This window comes from Falco punctatus (genome assembly GCF_963210335.1).
Source record: "Falco punctatus genome assembly, chromosome: 7".
Lineage (NCBI taxonomy): Eukaryota > Metazoa > Chordata > Aves > Falconiformes > Falconidae > Falco > Falco punctatus.
This window is the reverse complement of record NC_137587.1, coordinates 56,932,880-56,955,646: the sequence shown is the minus strand read 5'-3', so window position 1 is coordinate 56,955,646 and position 22,767 is coordinate 56,932,880. Positions and strand designations below refer to the sequence as shown.

The following is a 22,767-nucleotide window of genomic DNA, read 5'->3' as shown; positions in this document are numbered from 1 at the left end:
TTAGAACTACTCATGCTGTTGGGACTGTCAATAAAAGCAGCAGAAACTGGCGATGCATTCTTCAACAGTTCTGGGAATCCTGCATTTCATATTTTAGTTGTTAGGACAGGGATAATAATTTTTATGTGTTATCTCTCTATCAGATATCAAATCAAATTTTCAACATTACGTTTTATGCCAAATTAATTCTCAGGAACGCTACTTTTTAATTATAATTGCAGTAGGTGCATGGCTTTATGATTATCTTTAGACAAGGCATCAGCCTTTATCTCAGACATTTATAACCTCTGCAATGAACATTTTCTGAAGAAGTTTTTAATAAACTTTAATGCATATTGAAGAGCAAAAGCTTCATTCCATTTCACAGCTTGTGGTAAAATCCCTGTAGCTGACAGGATGAACAGGCTGAAATACATGGGCAGAATTCAGCTGGCTAACTTTATAATCCCTGCCTTCCAAATGGCATATCTTCTGTAGGCGTCTCTGTATTGCAGCTGACTTGGGTGGGAGGTTCTGTTCGGAGTAAATGAACATCGATCCTAAGAGATTATTTCTGCAAGTTTTTTCAGAATATAACTGCTACCAATTTCCACCATCATTTTGGCTACTTTTATGAAGAAGAATTTGTCTTAAAGTTTATTCCTTATTTTATTCTGTGCAGGTTCCTTCACGCTATTTCCAACCATTTGGATTCGGCCCTCGGGGCTGTGTAGGAAAGTTTATTGCCATGGTAATGATGAAAGCAATTCTGGTGACTCTTCTGAGAAGGTGCAGAGTACAGACAATGAAAGGAAAAGGCCTTAACAACATCCAGAAAAACAATGACTTATCCATGCACCCAATAGAAAGGCAGCCTCAGCTGGAGATGGTTTTCACACCAAGAAGAAACACAAACAATAATCAAGGTAACTAAAATGGATCAGCGTCAGCGTTAAAGTTACAGGGCTTTCTCAGCCACAGCCACCACCACCAAGAAATACCCATCACTCCTCCAAAAAGACATTTATGTAAAAACATTTTGTTGCCCCTACATGATTACAGCTTCAGATGCCAACTTGTTCAACCAGGTTCTGGCCACAGCTTCAATGTAATAAAGAAAGACTAAAATTACAAAATAGCCCTGTTGCTAGGTGATGCCACATTAGACTCAGGGTTCCCAGCTACTTTTAAAAACCATTAAGTTTAGATGAAGTTAAACCTTGTTTTTCAAAGAGTGCAAGTGCAGAGGTTTGAGGGTCGCAAAAGGACATGCCTAACATGTTTAATTCCAGGACTACAGGTGTCCCCCTTCCCCCCACCTCCCCGAAGCTGAACCTAGCAGTATTTAACTACTGCAAAAGTATTTAAATACTGTAAAATTATCTGGTTTTGAAAACACCTCAATGAATAATATTAAAGGTGATTTTAAGACTATGGAAATGAAAAAATTTAGGACATACATAAGTTATGCAAAATGTTTGTAGAAGAAGTCATTCAAATGTTTTTCTTTACTTTGTTTTGTTGTCATATGAAACAGATACCAAAGACTTACAGTGTCAGATTTTACTGATGGTAGTAATTTTTAGAGTACTAATAACAGGTAGTAATAAAAGTTGAGATAACTGTTCTATGTTTTTAAATCCCAGAGTCCTGATACAGAGTATGTTACAGAGGATATGTAAACATCTTAGTAAAGACCACCTGAGAATAAAGTAATGAACATGAAATGTTACCGCTAGTAATATACAGGGGGTGTGGAGCAACACTCAGCTCCACCTCAACTGGTTAACTGTAGAGCTTTCCCACCTCATCTGTTTGGTGAAGAATTCAAATTCTCTCTAGGCTGCCTAACCAAGTCCTGTTTCAATCCCATTTTAATTGCTCAATTCTACTTCAGAGACTAAGATACAGAGTTGTTGCCCATATTCCCACACCACAGCACGGGAGAAAGTCCCTCCCTTATTTTGCACATAGGTCTTACTGCTTGTCTCGAAAGAGCACCAGGCTGTATCCTGCTCTCCAAGCATCTTGCTGCACACCCTGATTTAAAGATAGTAGCATAAGAAGAAAAACATTGACACAAGATGTAAACCTTTTTTAAATTATTATTCAAAAGTAAAATGGGCTTTTCTCGTCTACTCAAGGTAAGATGTAAGTTTCATTGGGTAAATGCTCATTTTTGTAGTGGTAAAGAAGAAAAGTTCTGAACTAACAAGCAGATTTCTATAAAACATTTTTTAAAGGGTTTTTGCATACATGGATTTTTATTTTAATTATAAATTAGGCTTAATTTTATATTTAGTCCTTAACAGGAAAGCAACGTAACTACCCAACATTTCTTGTTGAAAATGGACCTGTCTTGCAATCTGTAGAATCTCGACATTCATGAATATCGCTGCTAGCCTAATGATGAGTTGTTAGTTCGATCAAGAACAAAAAGATCTTCCTGGCCCAATGACAACGTTCCTTGACAGAGACTTCCCATTTTCAGTATGCTTGAGTTTTCATACTGTGCAACCCAAAGTTTTCTGGATATAAGAGCCTTGATACAGCCAAAAAACCAATGTACAACAGGCTTTCTATTAACCTTTTTCTTGCAAGTCAGTTAAACTATAAAAAAAGAAAAAATTGTCTATGTCCTTAGAAAATCTAATTAAAATTATTTAATTAATCTGTTCCCTAAGACACTGCTCTCAAGGTCCAGCAAAGGAAGATAGAAAAAAACCCTGCATAAACTCAACAAATAAATACACGTTCCAGCCAAAGGTAATCAATTAGGTCGGGCTGGGACTGGTAATGAAGAGATGCACATTTAGGTCGTTTCGCAAAATAGCATGTAAATTTTCTAAACTAATTTTTTTTTAAAAAAAAAGAAAAATCAAATTTGAAAGCAGAGTAATTTGTTGTAGCTAGGTTACTTTTAATGCTTTCTCCATAACATTTGCATGGTACCCAAAAATGACAATAGTGAAGTACAATCCTGTAATACGTCTAAATACAGACAAAATTGGGCATTTTAAGATATGTAGAAATAGGATTTAACGGTTAGACTCAGTGATCTTAACATTCTTTTCCAACATAAGTGATTCTATAATTCTAGGACTAAGTCATGAAGTGAAACAGTGCTATGAATCTTTGGAATACCTAATGTAACCTCTGTTCCTACATCATCCATAGCCTTTAAGCTAGAAAATTGTTAGAGCTCTTGGGAGAACAAAGAAAAAAACACCACCACCCCAAAAAAACCTTGATTAAATTCCATTCTTACTCATTCTGTATCATAAACCACCAAAAAGGGTGTTTCAGTGGACAAGCATTTCACATTTGTATGAGAACTTGAAGAAATCCCCTGAAGGGTCTTTTTTCTTGGGAATAAGCTACTATTTTATACAGGGTATGCATCTTCACTTATTTCACACACTAAAACATTTTTATAGGGATATTTTACTCCACGACTTTCCATCTCATAGTTATAGGTCTCTCCCCAAGTAAAATTTTTCACAAGGATGGAATTAATAAATTATTTTTATCATTCAAATTTTGAAATAATTGTATGAAATCATGTACATATATGAAAAATGCATGCTGCTCTGATTTCTTTAATGTATTACATATTATTGAATTTGTAGGCTGGGATTTCAGAAACTTGATTACTATAATTATTCTATGGAAGAAATGAAGCAGTTCAAATTTTTTACTTTTTGTAAGCAAACCTGCAGAATTATTTCCCATTGTATTTTAATAATATTCTTTCTGACATACTTTGCACAGTGTTTCCAGTCCTCAAATTTCTACAGTACTTAGTTTTTTCCACTATTGGACAACAGACCTGTTAATTAATCTGAGCTATTATCTAATCTGAGCCCCATTTTTTGTATCTTTATTATAGCTGTTATGCAGTGGTCTATTTGCATGAATATCTGCACGATAAGGTCCATTTCATATGTTTGAGAAATGCAGTTGGTGAAGCATTGTTTCAAAGCTTGCCATGCTGATATATACAGTTCAAATCTTTTCAGTGTATACATGCCACTGTACAAAGCAGAGCTCTAATTTTAAATGGTTTTATTACCAGGTACTGTAAAAATTTAAGTGACTTTTAAAACCACATCAAGTCTACTGTCATCAAGTGACTATTCCATTAACGCTCAATACATCAACATAGACCAAACTTGACTATGTTCTATAAGTCACTGTGATTATGGGATGTTGTTAGAAAATAATCATCAAATAAAAGTTGTATGCACAAAACCAAGTTTTAAATCATGGTTCATCATGTCTCCCCAGTATAAGAATCACAGAAAAGCATTTAAACATATGAATGTGTATGCATGCATGAACTGATTAAAGTATTAGAGGAAATTTGGAAAGTTCTAAAATCAAATTTCCCACTGATTTTGGAGGATATACTATTGCAAATATATTTTTAATAATAGAAGAAGCAGAAATAGATTAAGTAATATAAGTTCATACAAGACTGCTTGCCTAGGAATGCATTTTATCGAAGCTGCTTAAGAAGGGAGAAGAAGTAGGTTTTGGTGATTCTTAAGACACCAGGGATTTGTGAATGTAACAAAAAAGCTTGGCTTGATGGCACAAAGGGCTCAGCTACCTGTGAGAAAAGTGCCTAAGTAACACATGAAACAAAGCAAAGAAATAATCTACATAGTTCAGAGTAAATTTCATCTCTCTTCCTACTCATATGATGGCATGACAAATTCAGTTTGTATGTTTATATATACATATATAACTAATGTATAATGTATAACTAATTTAACTTCACTTTCAAATGAAAGCCTTCGGAGTGATAATCCTTGAATTTGGCTGACAGAAAATTGGATGGTAGTAAATGGCACCCAGGCAAAAAAACAAATCACAAGAGCTCTCTAACACAGCTGCAAATGGATAGATTTTTCAGACAGCAACCTGATCATGAGACACCTGAGTTTCATTACATAAGACAATGAAAACGTTTTTCCTAGAATTTTACAAGCTTTAGTAGCAATTTTTAAACATTAATAAACAATTCTCACTTTATTAGATTATTCGCTTTCTGCATTCTCCAAAACAATCCAGTGTTACAGCCTCAGTTAATATCTCATTAAACTTAATTTTTAACTGAAAGAAAATCCCAATTGAAAGTTTATAGCAGAAAGAAATGTATTACTCTTGGATAGAGGAAAACAGTTAATATGATGGGCCAAATCTGCTCTGATCTATAGTGAAATAAATTGTTCGCTTATCTAAGATTGAAATTTGCTGCTGACTTACTCATTTTAAAGTGGCAGTTACTCAGGACTTGAGAGGCTAAGATTGTTAGGGCTCAAAACAACTTTACCTATCTGCCATTATTGTAAGCCTTAAACTTTATGATATCTATTTATATAAATGCTGGTTTTGCATAGTGCTGTACGTTCAATGTTTTCAAACACAGATCTTTAATTTTACAATATAAACATTCAGTTCCACAAATCTACACTGCTGTAACAATAATTCCATTCCAATGCATCAATGCATTAAAAAAATAATCCAGAATTCTCTTTTACAGAATTACATATTGTGAACTACAGTCACTCAAAAAGAATCTACTGCTTTCATAAAGTGAGATGATGTTGTGCTGTTCATATTTTCACTATCATCTCTTTAGTTACAGATAACTTTATTTAGGTACAAACATAATTGAAAAGATCTTTAACGCTGCACTCTGTGCAGGATCCAGCAGATGGCACACACAGAAAATTTATTCATGCACAAAGAACAGCTTATGTATTATGGAAGACCCTGGTGCTATACAAAAGCTGAAAGCCAATAGACTCCTATGGTCTTACTCAGTTATTAAACGCTGCTTTAGGAAGAGGTGGAGTCATTCTAGAGCTATTGAAAGCATAGAGGTGGAGAGAAAATTAACCACCAATTGTGTGGGCAGAAATTATTGGCATTATTCCAATTAATACTGGCATTAGGACTTTTTTTTCAAGTATCACCTTTTAGTAAAAGCATTCTCCGAGTCTACTTGAGTGGAATCTGTACGTATCATTTGGCATCAAGGTTGATAGAACCCTGCTTAGTAAGTTTCAAAATGATTTCTGAGAAACTGTAAGTCTCTGCTGGTATTTTAAGTATAATTCAGCTTAACAATTAATTTAATGCATTGATACTAACTCACTTTCTCTTAATATAGTATTTTTATATGATATTTTTACCCTGTTGCTCGGTTAATTTAATTTAGTGCCTTTATGGCATTCTTCCATAGTCTACAGTAGAACAGGAATCTCTAATGAAGCATTAGTCTTTGAAGGACGGTTGATGTTTGCGTATTGATCCTTCAATGAGTAATACAAGTTCCAATACTTCATGCAGCCTCAGCATACCGCTAGAGTAGTTATGAACTTATTAGTCCAAGAATTGAAAAGATCTTCATAACAACTCTTTATTCTTTAAATAATTGCTGGTCAAAATCAAGATGAGTCAACTCAGCTGCAAAAAAGGGTACATTTGGCACAATGTGCACAACTCCATTAAACTGCCTGATTAGAGCTGAAAATACCTCCCATTGGATTTCAATCATTTAATTCCTCTTCAGTTTTAGAAGAGCTGATTAGCATCTCACTCAATGCTTTATAAACTTATCCTTACCTTGTAATGACATGTAGATGGAGTTGAATTTCATTCTCCATTTAGCAGCCACTGAAAGATACTTGGCAAGTAATTACAGACCAAAATAGCTATTCAGAAACTGCACCTTCTAACACCTATGTGCATATTTGTATTTATATTCATGATTTTTCATTCCAGCAAATGTTAGAAGATATTTTTCAGTGTTAAACAATAGTTCAAGAGAGACATGAGAAGAGTATAAATCAACATTATTATAATATTAAGTATGGTGCTAACTCCATTAAGAAAATTGCCACTTACTTCCATTTCAGAAAGTACATAATTAAATTTTGCAAAAGGATTAGATCCAGCTACTGAATGAATACTAAAGCAGCTGCAAATAGATCTTTTTCTGTTTGATGTGAAGTGAAATGTTTTCAAATGAAGTTTCACCAGCTCAGATGTATAAATACAAATGAAACTATATTCACTGGTCTTGTCTTCCTTCTTACATGAATAATGCAAAGAAGATAAATTCGTACTACGGAAGTTTTATCAATCCATTATATTACTTCACCTAAGGATCTCAAAGCATGTTATAAGTATCAATTAAGTCTTTGAAACAGAGCTCACCTGCTAAACCCACGCCCCAGAGAAAGGTTACAGTAAAAAACAGTTTACTGCGTAGCTCAGGAACTAATTTTCTGAGGGCCCCTTCACTCATAGGGCAATCCTTGGTCAAACCCCCAAGACGCTGGGACCATAATCCAGTTAAAACACCTTTGCTTAGATGCTGGGATATATGGCCAGAGTCTGCATCTATGAGGAGGTATGCATGGTGTGAGTAAATAAGATTATGTATACAGAAAATATTTCTCTAACACTATGTAAATCATACAAGGAGACCACTTCAAGAGGGATATATACAGGTTGCTAAAATATACTGGCTGTGGTTTATTATTGCTTGCTTACTGTTATTAACCAGGTTGCCAGTAAATTATTGACTATACCATGTGTTTTCCTTCATGGCTGGTAAGCATCCTGTTTAAAATAACAAGTGTAAGAATCTCAACATTTTTTTGATTGGTTAGGTTTTTTTAACAGCCACTTAAAACTGTATCAAGGAACGACAACTCCTTATTCTCAGTTCCAGCTACACACTAGAACTTTTTGTCATAACAGGAGAACGTCACCTAGCAAATACAAAAGCCTGTTGAAAGTCTTGTAAATTTAAGAGTCATTCTACTGGGTCTGGCTGAGCCCCACAGCAGCCCCTGCAGCCCCAAGCTTTGTGTTGGTAGCCAGAAAGGTGGTGGGAACACACCAGTGTGTTGCTGCTGCTGAGCAGCGCCGGCCCAGCACCAAGGCTGCTTCTCCAGCATTCCCACCACCACCCCCAAATAGGCTGGGGGTGGGCAGGATCTTGGGAGGGGACACAGCCGGGACAGCTGACCCACGCTGACCAAGGGGATATTCCATTCCACATGATGTCTGCTCAGACATAAAAGCTAAGAGAAAGGAGGAGTAAAGGGGGCACTTGTTATTTACAACATTTGTCTTCCAGAGCAACCACTAGATGTACTCAAGCCCTGCTCCTGGGAAGTAGCCAACTGTCACCTGCTGATGGGAAGTGAGGAATAACATCTTTTTGTTTTCCTGTTCTTACAGAGGCATCACTTTTGCTATTACTTCATTAAACTGCCTTCATCTTGATCCACAAGTTTTTCTCCCTATCTTATGTTCTCCCCCCAACCTGTTCTGCTGAGGAGGGGAGTGATAGAGCGGCTTGGTGGGCACCTGGCACCCAGCCAAGGTCAACCCACCACAGTCACTTATCATCAATCATTTCCGAGAAGTGCCATGGGAACTGTATCACAACCCAACAAAAGATAAATTGTTGTGGAGAACTACATCTTTACAGGGTTAAAAGGTTTTCATACAGCATGGTAGTACAAAACATTGGCATGAGCTAGTGAGGCTTGCAATTCACAGGACAAGGAAGTTTAGGCAGACTACACAAAGATGATATACTCCCTAGTGAGTATTTTCTTCTGGGCTCTCTGTGCTCTTTGGAAACTGTGCTTATCCTCAAAAGACCTACGGAAGAGCTCGAGTTTAAGGCTGTCAAGGCTCTGCAATTTAGCTACTACTGCTAACAACAGGATCTGAGTGCATGTAATTGTTAAAAATTAAGACAAACAAGGAAACAAACACACCAACCCCAGCCCATCATATTTTTTGAAAAAGGGCAATGACGCAGTATGCAGTATTGACATGCAGGAATAGTCTCCAAGTATTGTAAACTATTGAAAGCCCAAGCTTGCCATATTCTTTAAAGTTGTCAAGCTATAGATCATCAATTTGTGAGCAGCTTAAAGCATAACATTGGACCTACTTACTTTTCAAACCATTTATTGAGTTTTCTGTTTGAAATCTGCTAACAAGAATCTGTTTCTGTATTGTTTTTATTTTTATTAAATTATTAAATTCCCAATTCTCCTCTGAGAATTCAAGGAGTTCTCTGTAGAAATGAGCACAGGGACACAGCATGAATAGAGCAATAGGAAATTAAACCAATCCAAAACGTTGCTTCAGTATTTGGCTTCTGAAGAGGCTGATTAATTAGCATGGTGTTTCTGTGACACCATAGTCTTTCAAACAAAATACCACAGACTCAACTTGGATCAGAGTAAAAACCCTTAATGAATATTACTGCAGCGGAGCCTTTGCGAGTCCAATGACTATTTATATATTAGTCCACAGTTTGAAAAGTTAAAAAATAAACTCAAGTGTGACATTTATCCACCAAGCCTTTTTAGAACTTACAATGTGTGGTTTACAGGGGTTCATTTCAGTATTCTGAGCAAGTCTAATGAAATATCACGTAAATTCAGTGGGATTTAGAAGTGTTATGATTGCTCCTGAGAGCAAGGAAAAATTAATTCTAAACATATTTTAGAATTAATAGCAAACACATCATGTTATTCTAATTGATTAGCAATAAATAGTAGTACCTGTGTACAACGTGAATCCTAGAGTAACAGTCTTCCTTCAGCCTGTCATATGAGATATTTTATGCTTCACCTCATCTGCAAAGCATTGCCATTATTAGTTTTCACAGTATTTTAATTCTGAAATATTAAGGCTGTAGTTTGTGCCACAATCTCGTTTTATCCACCAAGTCCAAACGTTTTCTATTCTTTTTGCACTGGTCATTCCATTGCAATACATATTTCACTATTTTATAACTTCCTATTTGCAGTTTCATCATGCTATTTCATTAAACTAATAATTTTTCTACAGCATTCCAAACCCTTTCATTTACTCATCCATCCATTTTGCAGTAACATGACAAAATGCAGCTACAAAAGCTTAACTGATTTATCAAGGCAGAAACTGTCCAAAGCAGAGACTTTGGCCACATACTACAACATGGTAATTAGTCTCTGATCTTTTTTTTTCCACTTATGAATGTATGAAGTAATTTAAGTGCTGTACTGGAGCCTTCAAAACAGTATGTTTTTATGCATAAAACTACACAAAACTAAAGGGTTTAATGCATGCTTTGAAATAAATATAAGAACATGTGAAAGATGTAAAAACTGTTGGCATAATGGAGAAAACAAGGCTTGGATTCTGGAGGACATTATCTATCACACTATCCCTCTGTCCTGGATGAAGCTTTCCAAAACAAAGCCAAGGGACAGACTAACATTACTACAGCACGGGCAATCAAGAAGTCTCATGCTCAAGCTAATTCCTTAAGTCCTCTCCCTTCGCAGCAGACAGTTCCTAAAATCAGGGAGTTCCTGATGCACAAGAAAACATCGCCAAACATTCAGTCATTATAATGCATTGTGAATGGAAGAAACCATAGAATTCATCAGGAAGAACTTGTGATAAGAAATAAAATACTTTAATAAATAAGGTGTGTTAAGAAATAAATACACAAATAATTAATAGAAACACAAAGAAATAAACACACAAATAAATACAAAAGGGTTTTTGTTACCTTTAGGAATGAAGTCCATTTCCAGTTGAATTCACAATAGTATACCAAGCTTTTTTCCCCCCCTCTACTGAATTACTTTAAATGGCTTTCTGAGAGAAGAAATAAAACCCAATAAACCCGAAGCTTTTCTATATAAGCCTAGATAATTTTCTTTAGTTTTGGTTGAAATTAGAAAGATTTTCAGACTAGCAAGTAAAAGAGGTTCACATTCTGAACTCCCTTTGAGAAAAAGACACTCATATCTGTTACTGGCTTCAAATCCATTTCCAGTGGATAAAAGAAACGTAAAAGAATATTTAAAACTTTTCAGCTCTCTGAGATTTAACTTCACGTTACGTTCAGTGATGTATTTTTTACAGGTTCTTGTAGTAGCCAGACATCTACATTAACCTCTGTTTAAAGTTTAAAATATGGCTCTAGCAAAACTAAGAATTTAATTAACAGCTCCTTAACAGCCATTTCTGAAGTCACCATATGACCACAGATATGTTCTAACCCTTCAGTATAATTTTGAGCTTTGACGTTAAAGAAAATGCAGAAATGGTTATGCATTAGCTATGCAAGACTATAAAGCATATGGTCTCCTGATTACTTTAAAGTAAGCACTTAGAAGTTTAATGAAGAGAAATAATTGCCTTCCCTTTAATAATCACGATTCTGCTAGGTTATTAGAAGAAAATTGATGCATCACATCTTTTCTATGTAACCAAGTAGGATACTGAAATGGAGAAACATGGATAGTTTTACCTAGTACATGCATAGGTAAGTGTGGAAATCAAAGAATGGCACATACATTGCTAATGCCATTTACTCCAGACATATGGATTATACAGTCACACATTCTTTCTTATTTGCGTGCTTTCTTCTCAAGTAATTTTGCACTAAAGAATCAAGAGAGAAAGGGAAGAAAATTTAAAAAATATTTTCAGTCCTACAAGTTTTCTAAAACATGCAGCAAGATAGAAGACAGAAATGCTGTAACTGAAAAAGAACCCTACAAACCACTCAACTTATTAGACATCGGAGCATGTCTAATGAACATGTGATGAAGCCTCCTTACATAGATCCAACTTGCTCACAGTTCATGAAACACAAGAAAGGTCAAGAAATAAATCTGACTTTCCTAGTTCTGGTGCCACACAACTCTCTCTTTGGTTTCACCAAATAGAATTTTTGTGTCTTCCTTGCAGCTCTTAAGATTCACATACCATGGAGAGAAACTGCCTTTGTAAACCCCAAACAGCAGCAAAGACAAAACTGGGATAGCTAGATCTAAACCACTGAACAAAAGGAATTGCTTCTATTGAGAACAAACTGGGTAGACACTTGAACCCACCTATTATCTCTTACAAGATGACAGAGCACCATGTGGATCAAATACAGCCATCAAGAGTCATGCTTAGACAACACACTTCCCAAACAATCTTCAGTTTAATAAACCCTCAGTAGTGAAAATACCAGGTAATAAATCCAGACTGTTAAGTAGGGCCAATTGTGCATTCAAAATTAACTGTACAAAAGAAGCTACATCAGGACTTTTTAAAATTAATTAGGGAACAAGTTCTTTCAGTTCTATTTTAAATCCCCAGCCTCCAATACCTCTTTAGAATTAAATTCCTTTTAAAGACAAACAAGAAGAACAAAACAATCATTGCAAACTGGCTTAAATCATATTTCAGCTCAGGTTTCACATATTAATAGCAATATGTTTTTGCCAAGTGGGCATAATATCTTTGGGCCTAAAACAATGACTCACTAAAATAATTATTTTTGTGTAGACTGATGCTTGTGCACAAGACACAGAGCTGGTAAGCAACAGAGTTGTCCACAACAACTATACTGTTAGGTTATTATTAAAGAATATCAAAGGACTGATTATTATGGGGTGGTGATTATATTAAGTGCAGTCAACAGCAAAACCCTGTCAGACTTCACTGGATGCTTCTCAGGACAATTACAACAAAAATACTTCTTGGAGAACAAAACTTTCCCACTCAATTTTGCACAAAACACTGGGGAAAAAAAACCCACAAGGTCTCAAAAATGTTTTTAAAAATGCAGTAAGGTTTTTGCCTCACAATAGGCTGTCAAACTAGACTAAGACATCTTGACAGTATTTAATTTTAAAAAGAAAGTAAAAAGCAATACAAAATTCTAACCAGATTTTATCTTGCTCCCATTTTAACCAAAAAAGGTTTTTCCAGTACCTTTATTAAGGATATGATGTGCTTACTTTTGCAACAGGAAAGCCTTATGTTCTCAACTCAACTCTGCGGCAATATTTTCTCACAATATCCATGATATTAGGGAAGTACATCTTCCTATAGACCTCTCCTTCACACCAGTGAAGTGCCTTTTTGATATTTTCATAGTTAGAATTGAAGCTGAATGCAACTCTCCATTTATTTGCTCTAAATCTGCAGTTTTAAGCCTTTGGGAAAAAGTATTGAGGAAGCTATAATTGTACCTGAACCAAATGAGGCCTTATTTACTCATGCAAAAAGCAAATGTATCTTTAATTCCAATATTTAGCCATAATTGATAGTATCTTTTATTCATCATCAGCTTTCAAACTTTGGAATTTTCACTTGATATCTAGTGGTGTAAATAAGTAACATTGCCAGCAGTGTTTAAATAAATTCATAAAGGCACCAAAAAAAACCCCAACCCCAAAACACCAACAAAACCCAAAATACTTAGAAAGAGGTTTTTACTCTTCCTTAAAAATGTAATTGAAGGAAAAGTGAGATGGATACAGAGAACTCAAAACAAGTAACAATGTTTCATATGAAGTTTTAAACGTTTTGATGCCTAATATTTGTGAGAGGGAAGAGGGAGAAAACTGAGAAGATGACACATTTGGCATTACTCCAATGCAGTAATATGGCATGCTGTACCTCATTCAGTTCTAGTTGCTGCTCTGTCAGAGGAAGGGAAACCTTGAACAGGATAAAGAGAATGACTGTGTGAAATTAAGGACTTGTGTTGTGGTTTTTTTGGTAGTTCTGTTGTTTGATGGGGGTTTTGTGCAGCAAAAGGTCAACTAGCCTATGGACAAGGCAAGACGCATTGTTGTAAAAGGAGTTATGCGAACTCAAACCCATAGATATAACCAACAGTAGAACATACTTTGAATCATGTGTTGAGATGGATTATTGAAGAAAAAAGGCATACTCGTCGTAAAAGAAAAAAGTAACATTAGACCACATTTACCATAGGCACAGTGTGCAGGAAAACATAGATAAGATCCCTTTTTCGCCTGTAAGGATGGTATAAAGTTTCTTTATTGGTACCGCATTTCTTTACTGGTACATAATGTCTAGTATTGCCTGCTATGTTAAGTTCAATGATTTCATCCTAAATCTCAATTACTAGCAGTTATGACAAAAAAAATCCACGTGATTATCAAACTCTGTTCATAAAAGTCTTGGAGTGAAAGATGAAAGATCTATTTGAGATCAAGAACTGGAAAAAATATGGGAAAAACCACAAAGTTCTGAAGTCCAGTCAGGATTTTTCCTTTTAGTCAGGAAAAAAAATATGTATATATGTATATTTTAATTATTATTTGTTTTCCCCACCTTTTGAAAGGAAACCAAGCCTTTTCTTACCAGGAAAGATTCTTTTTCTTTGCATGCCATCACATGTTTGAATACACGCAGTAAATCAAACTCTCATTTGTAGTCATATCCCTTATGCTCATACACTGGAATTGTATCTTTCAGTATTAACTGTTCTACAAGACAGACATCTTGTCCTCATGCTTTTTCTGCTAGATTAATCTTCCTTTCACCTTTGCAACTGTTATTAACTGAAAATAAACAGGGAGCTAAGTTTACACGAGACATTCAGTTCCAAGGAAAGTCTAAACCATCTGGAATGGATATGAGAAGATTCCTGACGCTTATTAGACTCCCATAGGATCTTGAATTCGTCTCCTATTTTTTGTTGGCTAGGAAAGCGACAATATACCACAGCAATATTTTCTGCATCAAACCTCATTTCCCCCCAGCATTAATGTGTTGTACTGTGAAGTACATGACATATTTTGTTTATTTTACTTTATCTGGTCTGCCTGGTAATGCCATTAGAGATAAATACATTAATCTTTTTTTTTGCATGCTAATATTCAGAATCACATTTTTTAATTACTGTCTTTCAGTCACTCTGCATCCTGACAGGCTGATTAGTAGCAACAGATGCTTCAAAACAACATTAGAAAAGGATACTCTTATCCTCATCTTTATAGAAGCCAGATTTACATACATAGTTCTACTACTATGGTCTAGCATAAATCCACAAGAGATTCTAAAGCCATTAAAGCTTTTGAGAAGCTTTCCAAACTAGAGATCAGATGTAGTAACATCAGCAGATATCAATGTTTTCTCACCTTTCACTGTTACGATGCATAGAATGCACCAAGCATGACAACTGAAAGCCATTCAGTAGTAGAGCAGTATGCCATGTTCCTGCTTTCCAAAATGTTTACAATTCAGGGGAAAAAAAAATTGCTTTTAAATTTTACAAAACAAAATTGAAAATGCTTCCATGGAAAAAGTGACCACTTCATAAAATTCTTCTGCAAATTAATGTTTCATCTCCATGCCTACTTGAGCACAGCATGTTCACAGCAGAGACATAAGCATTAGCTATCCTCTTCTAGCTGAGAACAGAAAAAATGTGAAACATACCCTTGAAAAAAAGCAAAAGCTTACTAGAAAATATCTTTACTAGAACAACCAGAGATCATAAATTCTATCTCTAATGATCCTTGTTCTTAATAATCAAATACTGTTCACAACAGGGGTTGCATGAAGCTTACTGAAGGCACAAGAGGCTTTTCCTTTTGCACACTTTAACTCAAGCGCTGTGTGTTTTATTATTATAAGAGCAGTGATGAGTGACCGAGTGAAGGAACAATGGAAAAGCATCAGATAGATTGCAGGCATCTCCTGCACTGCCAAATGCTCCTTGAAAAGCCTGAACAAGGCTCCACTATAACTACCAAGTTGCTTGCAGGAGCAGATTTCATAATGTAGCATTTTCCAGGAATGGGTTGCTCACCTGTTGCTCAGCTGTTAGTTTTGACAGCCAGCAGTCTAATTTTCATCTCGTCTCTAGTTGTTGATTTGTCTGTGGTAGACCCTTACTTAGGGTTATAACATGGTCAGGGCATTGTTCTCTGGATAACTAGGACACACGGGCCCTCCTCACAAGCCATGCCAATGTCAGATCGATAGTTTTAATAATATGCTTTGGAAATAGTATGGGTTTATTCTAAATTTCTTTAACAGCTTTACCATTCCTGCCAATGACAGAGAACAGAACTATTATCTTAATCAAATGAGATCGGTTCCACCATAGTGGACAGCTGAAGAATCAATCAGTAGTAACTTACACTTTTTGTTGTCAAAAAGTCTCATAAGGATGTCCTTGCCTTTCTTCATGAAAGCGTGCACCTGTCTTCTCTGTCTACAGTCTCAGAAACCAGGATCTTTTCCTATTTAACACATAGTGTTGACACACAGAAACCTGAGGGCCTGTAGCTGGGAGATAATGTATTATTTTGCTTTGTTCAAGTCAGCTAGCAGCTGGCAGACAATGGCTGCCTTTCAACAGTACTAGGAAATCTTGTGGAGTGTTCTTTCCTGTCTTATCAAAGTTCTCCCTTTTGCTACTTAGACATTTCAGACACTGGTTGTTCTTAAACCTTGGTATTGTATAGGACATATTGTACAGATCTCAAAGTCTGATGGCACTCAGAGCCATTATATCACCACAGCAAGTTGTGAAAGGTTCTTCTATCAAAATTATTAAAGACATCCCTTGAGTCCTATTGGAACAATGTCTCAAAAAAAAAAAATAAAAAATCCTTTTGCTCCTGACTGTCTGGTCCTAGTCTGTCTTTTGATGAAAAGTTTTCAGAGACTCTAATCCTTCCCCATGCTTTTCATCAAAGCTGCTGTTTGATAGTTCAAAGATCTTTTTGTCTCACATCAAACGTCAGACACTTGTCCCATCACAGCAGCTCCTGTAATAAGTGATATTTCACATAATTCTCAGGTGTGGGTCACAAACTAGATGTAAAATTCTATGCAACCCAGTAGACAAGACCAGTAAATTATGTAAAACTGATTTATTAGACCTCTAGAAAATCTTGCTGAAACAAGTATATAGCAATCAATAGTTCCCTCTCTGCCACCTGCACCAATGTAATTCTGTCATAATATAGAAGTATTTTAACCTAAAGTCAAAGACAGTTTCCATAATGGGGGAATATAAACCTGTCATCAAATACTAAACACTGCATTTTTTTCCTAAGTGACAAACACTAAAACTTACTTTTGTAAATTCACCAAGTTTTACTGATCACGAGGAACTGAACCATTAGAGTCCAGTGCAGTTTCATTGAAATCAAAGGGTTATTGAAATGGTATTGAGTTTTTACTGGGAGTTTGGTGCATTGGGTTTTTTTAATGTTTCTTTCAAAACTTCGCTATCATTTGGTAATATAGTACAGAAGTTTTTAATTTTTTAACCACATTCTAGTTATTCTTGGAAAATAGGACACTAAGCATTCAAAACTCTTGCAGTTGTGAAGAACTACAGGCTAATTTATCTTTCTTTTCTATTGTTCTCCTATAGAACAATATCAAGTGTACCTATTATCACAGTTAAAGGTTATATTAACTACAGCTCTTTTCTTCCCAGAACTCCATATATGTACTACTTCATAATGCTTCAGCACTTTTTTTGAGAAAAACAAGCTGACAATTGCATTATGCTTTAAGCCATTTTATGCTTATATTAAGGTTGTCTCTAAAGGTTAGGCAGTGAATCAATACATGCTTAGTTGCCTGTTGTATTTCCGATGCTTCATAAGTGGCAAAATGTTGCAGCCGTATTCAATGCAAATGACATTTGTATACAACACCCTGAGCAGACTAATATTTTAGTAGGAGTCCTTCTAGAAGTAAAAAGGGAAGGATTTTCCTCGTCCAGGTTCTAGCCTAATACACATTCATATTCAAATCCTTTTCTTATAAATTAATCTATAAAGTCAGTAAAAAATAATAATGAATAGGACTTCAAACATTAGTATAAATTATATAGCAGGTCGTTATTCTAGACTTGCGGTTCATGTCACTAAATTACTGGGTGAAAACCTTTAAACTTAACTGCTTATTCGTTACATTAATATCTACAAGATATTTTGAAGGAAGGTGTGAGCATGTTTTGTCCATGGTTCTGAAATGGAATTGTACAATTTCATAGCTCCACAATGAACTCACCTCTGAGCTAAGTTCTTGTAGTCGTCTGAGAGAAAAAAAATGAAAAAACAAAAAATCCCCAACCCAAGTAGTATTTTAGATATACGGTAGGAGGTACAGAAGTATCACAGATACCACTTCCTGATGGCCAAAAGTACCGCTGTCCCCCAAAGACTCAAGGTGTAAATCACATGGGGATATATTTCTGCAATAACTGTCTTTTAGGTGGCCTGAATCTGTCCTTTCCCAAGCCCTATTCAACAGGGCTTCCCCAACACTCAGACATAATGAAAGGAGGGACTTGAATTAATTTCTTGCAACCAGGCACAGAAATGGAAATTTTCAGATGGTCTCTGGACAAACAAAGACCAGATAATCCAAAAACTCAACATGTCAAACTTTCTAATTCTTTTTTTTTTCAGGCGGATGTTCAAAAGTGCTGAAAGGGTAAAATTTGAGACTTCTACGTGACAAGGTAAAATGTGCATAACTATGCTAACACAAGTCCACAATATCTGCTTGAATGTAATGAATTATCAAACTGAAAGCACTGAAGTGCTCAGAATGATTATATCCAGGAGAAGGTCTAATTAATGCAACTGCTATATAAAAGGAGTATTGCATCTTTTGATAATTAAGTTTCATTAGAAATGGAGAAGAGACATAGGATTAAATTGATTAGATTGATCTGTTGTTTTATGGATGAGAAAGAACAATAGCTAAAGCTTGGCACTTAGAAAAGGAATGATAATTTTTGAGACTGAAGCGTAAGACTCCAATAAACCTTGCTAAGAGAACTAAGTATTTCTAAAACAGATTGAAAAAATAAAGAGAAAAAAAAAGCTTTACCTTGCATTGTGAATAATCTGCTTAAATGAATTTCCTTGTTGGTCAGTCATCACAACAGTTAACACAGCATTTTCCTACCTACCAAGAGTAGACATGCCAACTTCTTAGACTAACATATAGTTAGACAACCCATAAAGCATAGATCAAGCTGTCAAATTCTGATATCCTGGGCTGTTATAGGTAAAATAAGTTTATTCTGATGAGCAAAATTAATCTAATTTCCTTGACTCCACAAGTCTTAAAAAGGATTGATATTCAAAAATCACATTGATAAAGAAGCCAAAAATAATTATTCAACTATCATTCCTTTCTGGGCACAAAGTAATTGCTCAGTTGGGAACAATTTAGCAATATCTTTTTCATTCATTCTCATGAAAGAATAACCTGCATGACAGTTTTCATGCATTTTGAAGACAGCCCTCACTTGTGAGTGGTCTTCGGATCATTGTCTCTTCAGAATGACACACAACGTGAAAACAAAACCCCCAACAAGGTAGCAAAGATCTACACATTAAAAAGGGCTTTTTGTGGCATCTCCTCTTTGAGCGCTCTGCTGTGATTATTGTTGACCTGAGAGTTCAATATTAAGTAAGAAAGAGATTTGGATGCTAAATATGTATATAAATTTACTTCTGAACTGTGACCTGTACAGTTACACAGCTAGCATGCATAAAATTACTCACAAGTTTAAGAACTGGGTACACAGTGGGTTTCATTCGATCTGATACTGATTTTTCCTCATCTCTCATTGAAACAGGACAGGCCAAACCTGAATTCATTTATCTAAACTTCCAAATTTTCCAAGTTCTGTCGAGTTCAAACAATTTCACAGAAATGAAAATGTAATGAGATAATGGCTCAGGGAAAGAACAAAGTAACAATGTTCTGGAACTGGGATTATGTTGCATGCCTTTATATATTGCATTTATACAATTAAGAGTTGTGCTTTGGAGATTAAAGGTGAGCTCAATTCATCAGCAATTAGGCAAAGAAAACAAATCAGCAAATGAAACTGCTACAGGATAAAAATGAATGCATCGATTGAGCTTTTTTTATCAGTTTCTATTTTTATTGTGTTCCTATTTTTCTCTTTGTTCAGTAATGAAGGGGAGGGGATGTAGGCGTCCAGGCTTGAGCCCCCATATGTAGAACAAAGTTTCCATTGCTGTGCATTAGCAAACTGGGTGTTAATTTCTTCCAATTTTATTTAAACTTTGCCATGGGACATCTGTTCTTGTGTGCTGTGTTATATTATTAACACTTTCTACATACTTTTACAGGAACATGGACAATAATTTTGAATGAATGTTACTGCTTTAACTTAAGTATTCTAGAATGTGCTTTTAAAAAATTAAAATGCCAGCACAGCGCTCTCATTATGGTAACAGCTGAATTTCTATTTCTAAATTGAGGATGTAAGAAGAAACCAGATGCAGTACAATATGCACTGCAGTGACACACTTAGGTACTTAATGGTCTGTGTTATAAAGAACAAATAAGAGATAACTTTCTCCCTGCTAAGTCCTTGGTATTTCTGAACAACAAATGGGATCCAGCTCCAAATAATTCAAGGTTCTTTTTCAAGAGCCAAACTCCAAAACCCAACTGCAGCATACATTTCTCCTCAATTTCTACTGAAAGGGAGATTGGCCAAAGGCAGAATCAATCATCTAGATTCCTTTTTCACTCAAATGTCAATGAACTTCTTTATATAACTGAGGCTGAACCCAAACCAGTTTTTGTCTGAAGCTTCAAAATTAACACTGCAACAACAACCTTATGGTTTAACCCATCATACAGCATTAAGTTAGAGCTGCTTCTCAATTTCTAATAAGTATCTTTGTATCTGAAAATATCATTTCCTGAAACTGAGCATCCTCAGAACAGCAGCATTATTTGAGAGAAGGGAGACAGTAATCCCAAAAGTAAGATTGGTTTATTTAAAGCTTTTCTCTCTGTTGGCAGAAACTTAGATTGAAGTCTCTAAACAGTATTTCCATGCTCTTTTGTTCCATAGTTTAAAAAAAAAAAAAGACAGTGTAAAAAAAGGTTTCCAGACTAACATGGATTGTGCTAAAACTTGTCTGGGAAAACAATGACAAAACATTTTGACCACATTCCTAAATGTCAGTGTAAGATTGCAAGTGTCTTTCACTGATGAGATCTAGAATAATGGCATTAGTAGCTGAAACCCAAGGCTGTGTGCCAGATTAAATAGGTTCAGGGTTTATTACAGATGCATCACCAAAGCCATTAGGTCAAGGGACCAGGGCAGAAAAGAAAATTTAAGTCCTAGTTTCCAAAACATCTTTCTTTGAATTCCTTAGATACGTATCTTCTGTGTCAACTTGCTTATGCAGCAAAAGAAGGATCGTACACGTGAAAACATAGATATGCCTGCATTGTCCATGTTATAGGAAACAGGCTCTGGATTACTGTGTTTGCCTAATAAGGAGGTTCATGAATACAAATGTGATTGCATGTTTTAGAACAGAAACAAACCAACAAACTACATTAAAACCATGACACGTGCCATGCTGTCCCATGCAGCAGGGAACATGCTCTCCAGTCTGCTTTCCTCAGCCTCTTTCTAGCTCCAGACCTGATCCCTTTCTCCCCCTACACCACCATCATTCCCACAATCTCCCTTGATGACTCACTCCTTCATGCTGTGATACTCATATCCCTGGTTACTCATGCTGCAGCTTAATCCCCTGGTTGCTCATCGTATACCACCACTACAGTGCCCCAATCCCTAGCGCCAGACTTAGCTAGTTACTCTATTTTTGTCATCTGCTGAATGATTGGTGTCCCTGCAGAGGGGCAGGCAGAGCACAGTGCTACATATACGCACCATGCCCAAGTGACTGCTACATCAGAGGGTCACCCCCATCAGGTTTCCTGACAGGAGCAATCTTAAGGTTCCAGTTAAAGCTGCCCAACCACTCCACTTACCCCTCACCTCCACTGCTCCCCTACAGCTTCTCCCACAGTATGCCACTGCTGTTTACAAATTCTTCTTTGGCTCTGAGCTTCAACGGTAGCTAGTGAGAGATCTAGAAGGCTTTCAACTGCTTTTGGACCTACATCAGGTCACAATCTTCCCACCTTTCTCCCAGACCAATATTTCAAACAAGTCCTGAGTTCCAGGAGCAGCTCCACCAGAAGCTCCTCCTGCTGTTTTCACCCAAAGAGTCATTGTGGTTTTTAGAAGAAACCTGACAAACACTTCAAGTGGTTGCGCTGAACTATTGCCACTCATTTCAACTTAGGCACCAAAAGAACTCTGGACTGGCACCAAAAACAACGAGTAGCAGTGCTTTTTGAAACAGATTTGGTACCAAGCAACAAAATATTTGCCATCTCTGTTACTTTGAGTAACAAGGCAAGCAATATTTTAGATTTTACCTTCTGATGAACCTTTGTCTTACAGTCAGGCCAAAAGAATGAATAGCTACAGGAGAAAAGACACCATTACATCTTAAAGATTGGGTTTCTTTTTTTTTTCTTCTTTTCTTCAGAAAACTGATTGCAGAATTGTCCAATATTCCACTGAAAAAGATTGCCAGCTTTTTGGCAGAGGAGTCAGGCCGTGTTTTATGCATTGTAAAGCCTCAAGCCACTATCAGCAGTCCCCCAAATGCTAAAGACGTACCTTATTTTATCATATCTGACATAAGAGTATAAAGTGGCAGCAAAGCCAACGCAATATGTTGGCTTAAAGTGGGTATGGCTCTAAAGCACAATAGCTATTACTAATGAACAATCTCTATGGATACTTCTTTTGATGTAAGAGAGATTTACTCAAAATTAGGTTGTTCTTTTTTCTTAAGTCTGATATGATTGAAAGAAGAGTACGAGACAACTGAAAACTTTGGACCACGTATGTACAGAATGAGCGCTAATCCTCTCCATCACAGGAGTAACACACATCACTAACATCTCTGTGTTAATCAGTTGTAGCAAGGATACAGGAAAGGTGAAGTACAAAAGTCTGACACATGAGCCAAGGGCTTGGTTACTATTCAACATAAAGTACTATTAAATTACACCTTGCTG

The 22,767-nt window shown here is 36.0% G+C and overlaps 1 protein-coding gene across 1 annotated transcript in view; it reads left to right on the top strand.

Annotated features, from left to right (window-relative positions):
* Window positions 1-5,065, top strand: part of CYP19A1 (cytochrome P450 family 19 subfamily A member 1) — a 49,477-nt gene extending 44,412 nt beyond the window's left edge. The window contains exon 9 of the mRNA XM_080394914.1: window positions 662-5,065. Within this exon, the coding sequence (XP_080251040.1) occupies window positions 662-913 (252 nt within the window). The 3' untranslated portion in view covers window positions 914-5,065. The remainder of the gene's footprint in view (window positions 1-661) is intronic.
* Window positions 5,066-22,767: the final 17,702 nt, after the last annotated feature.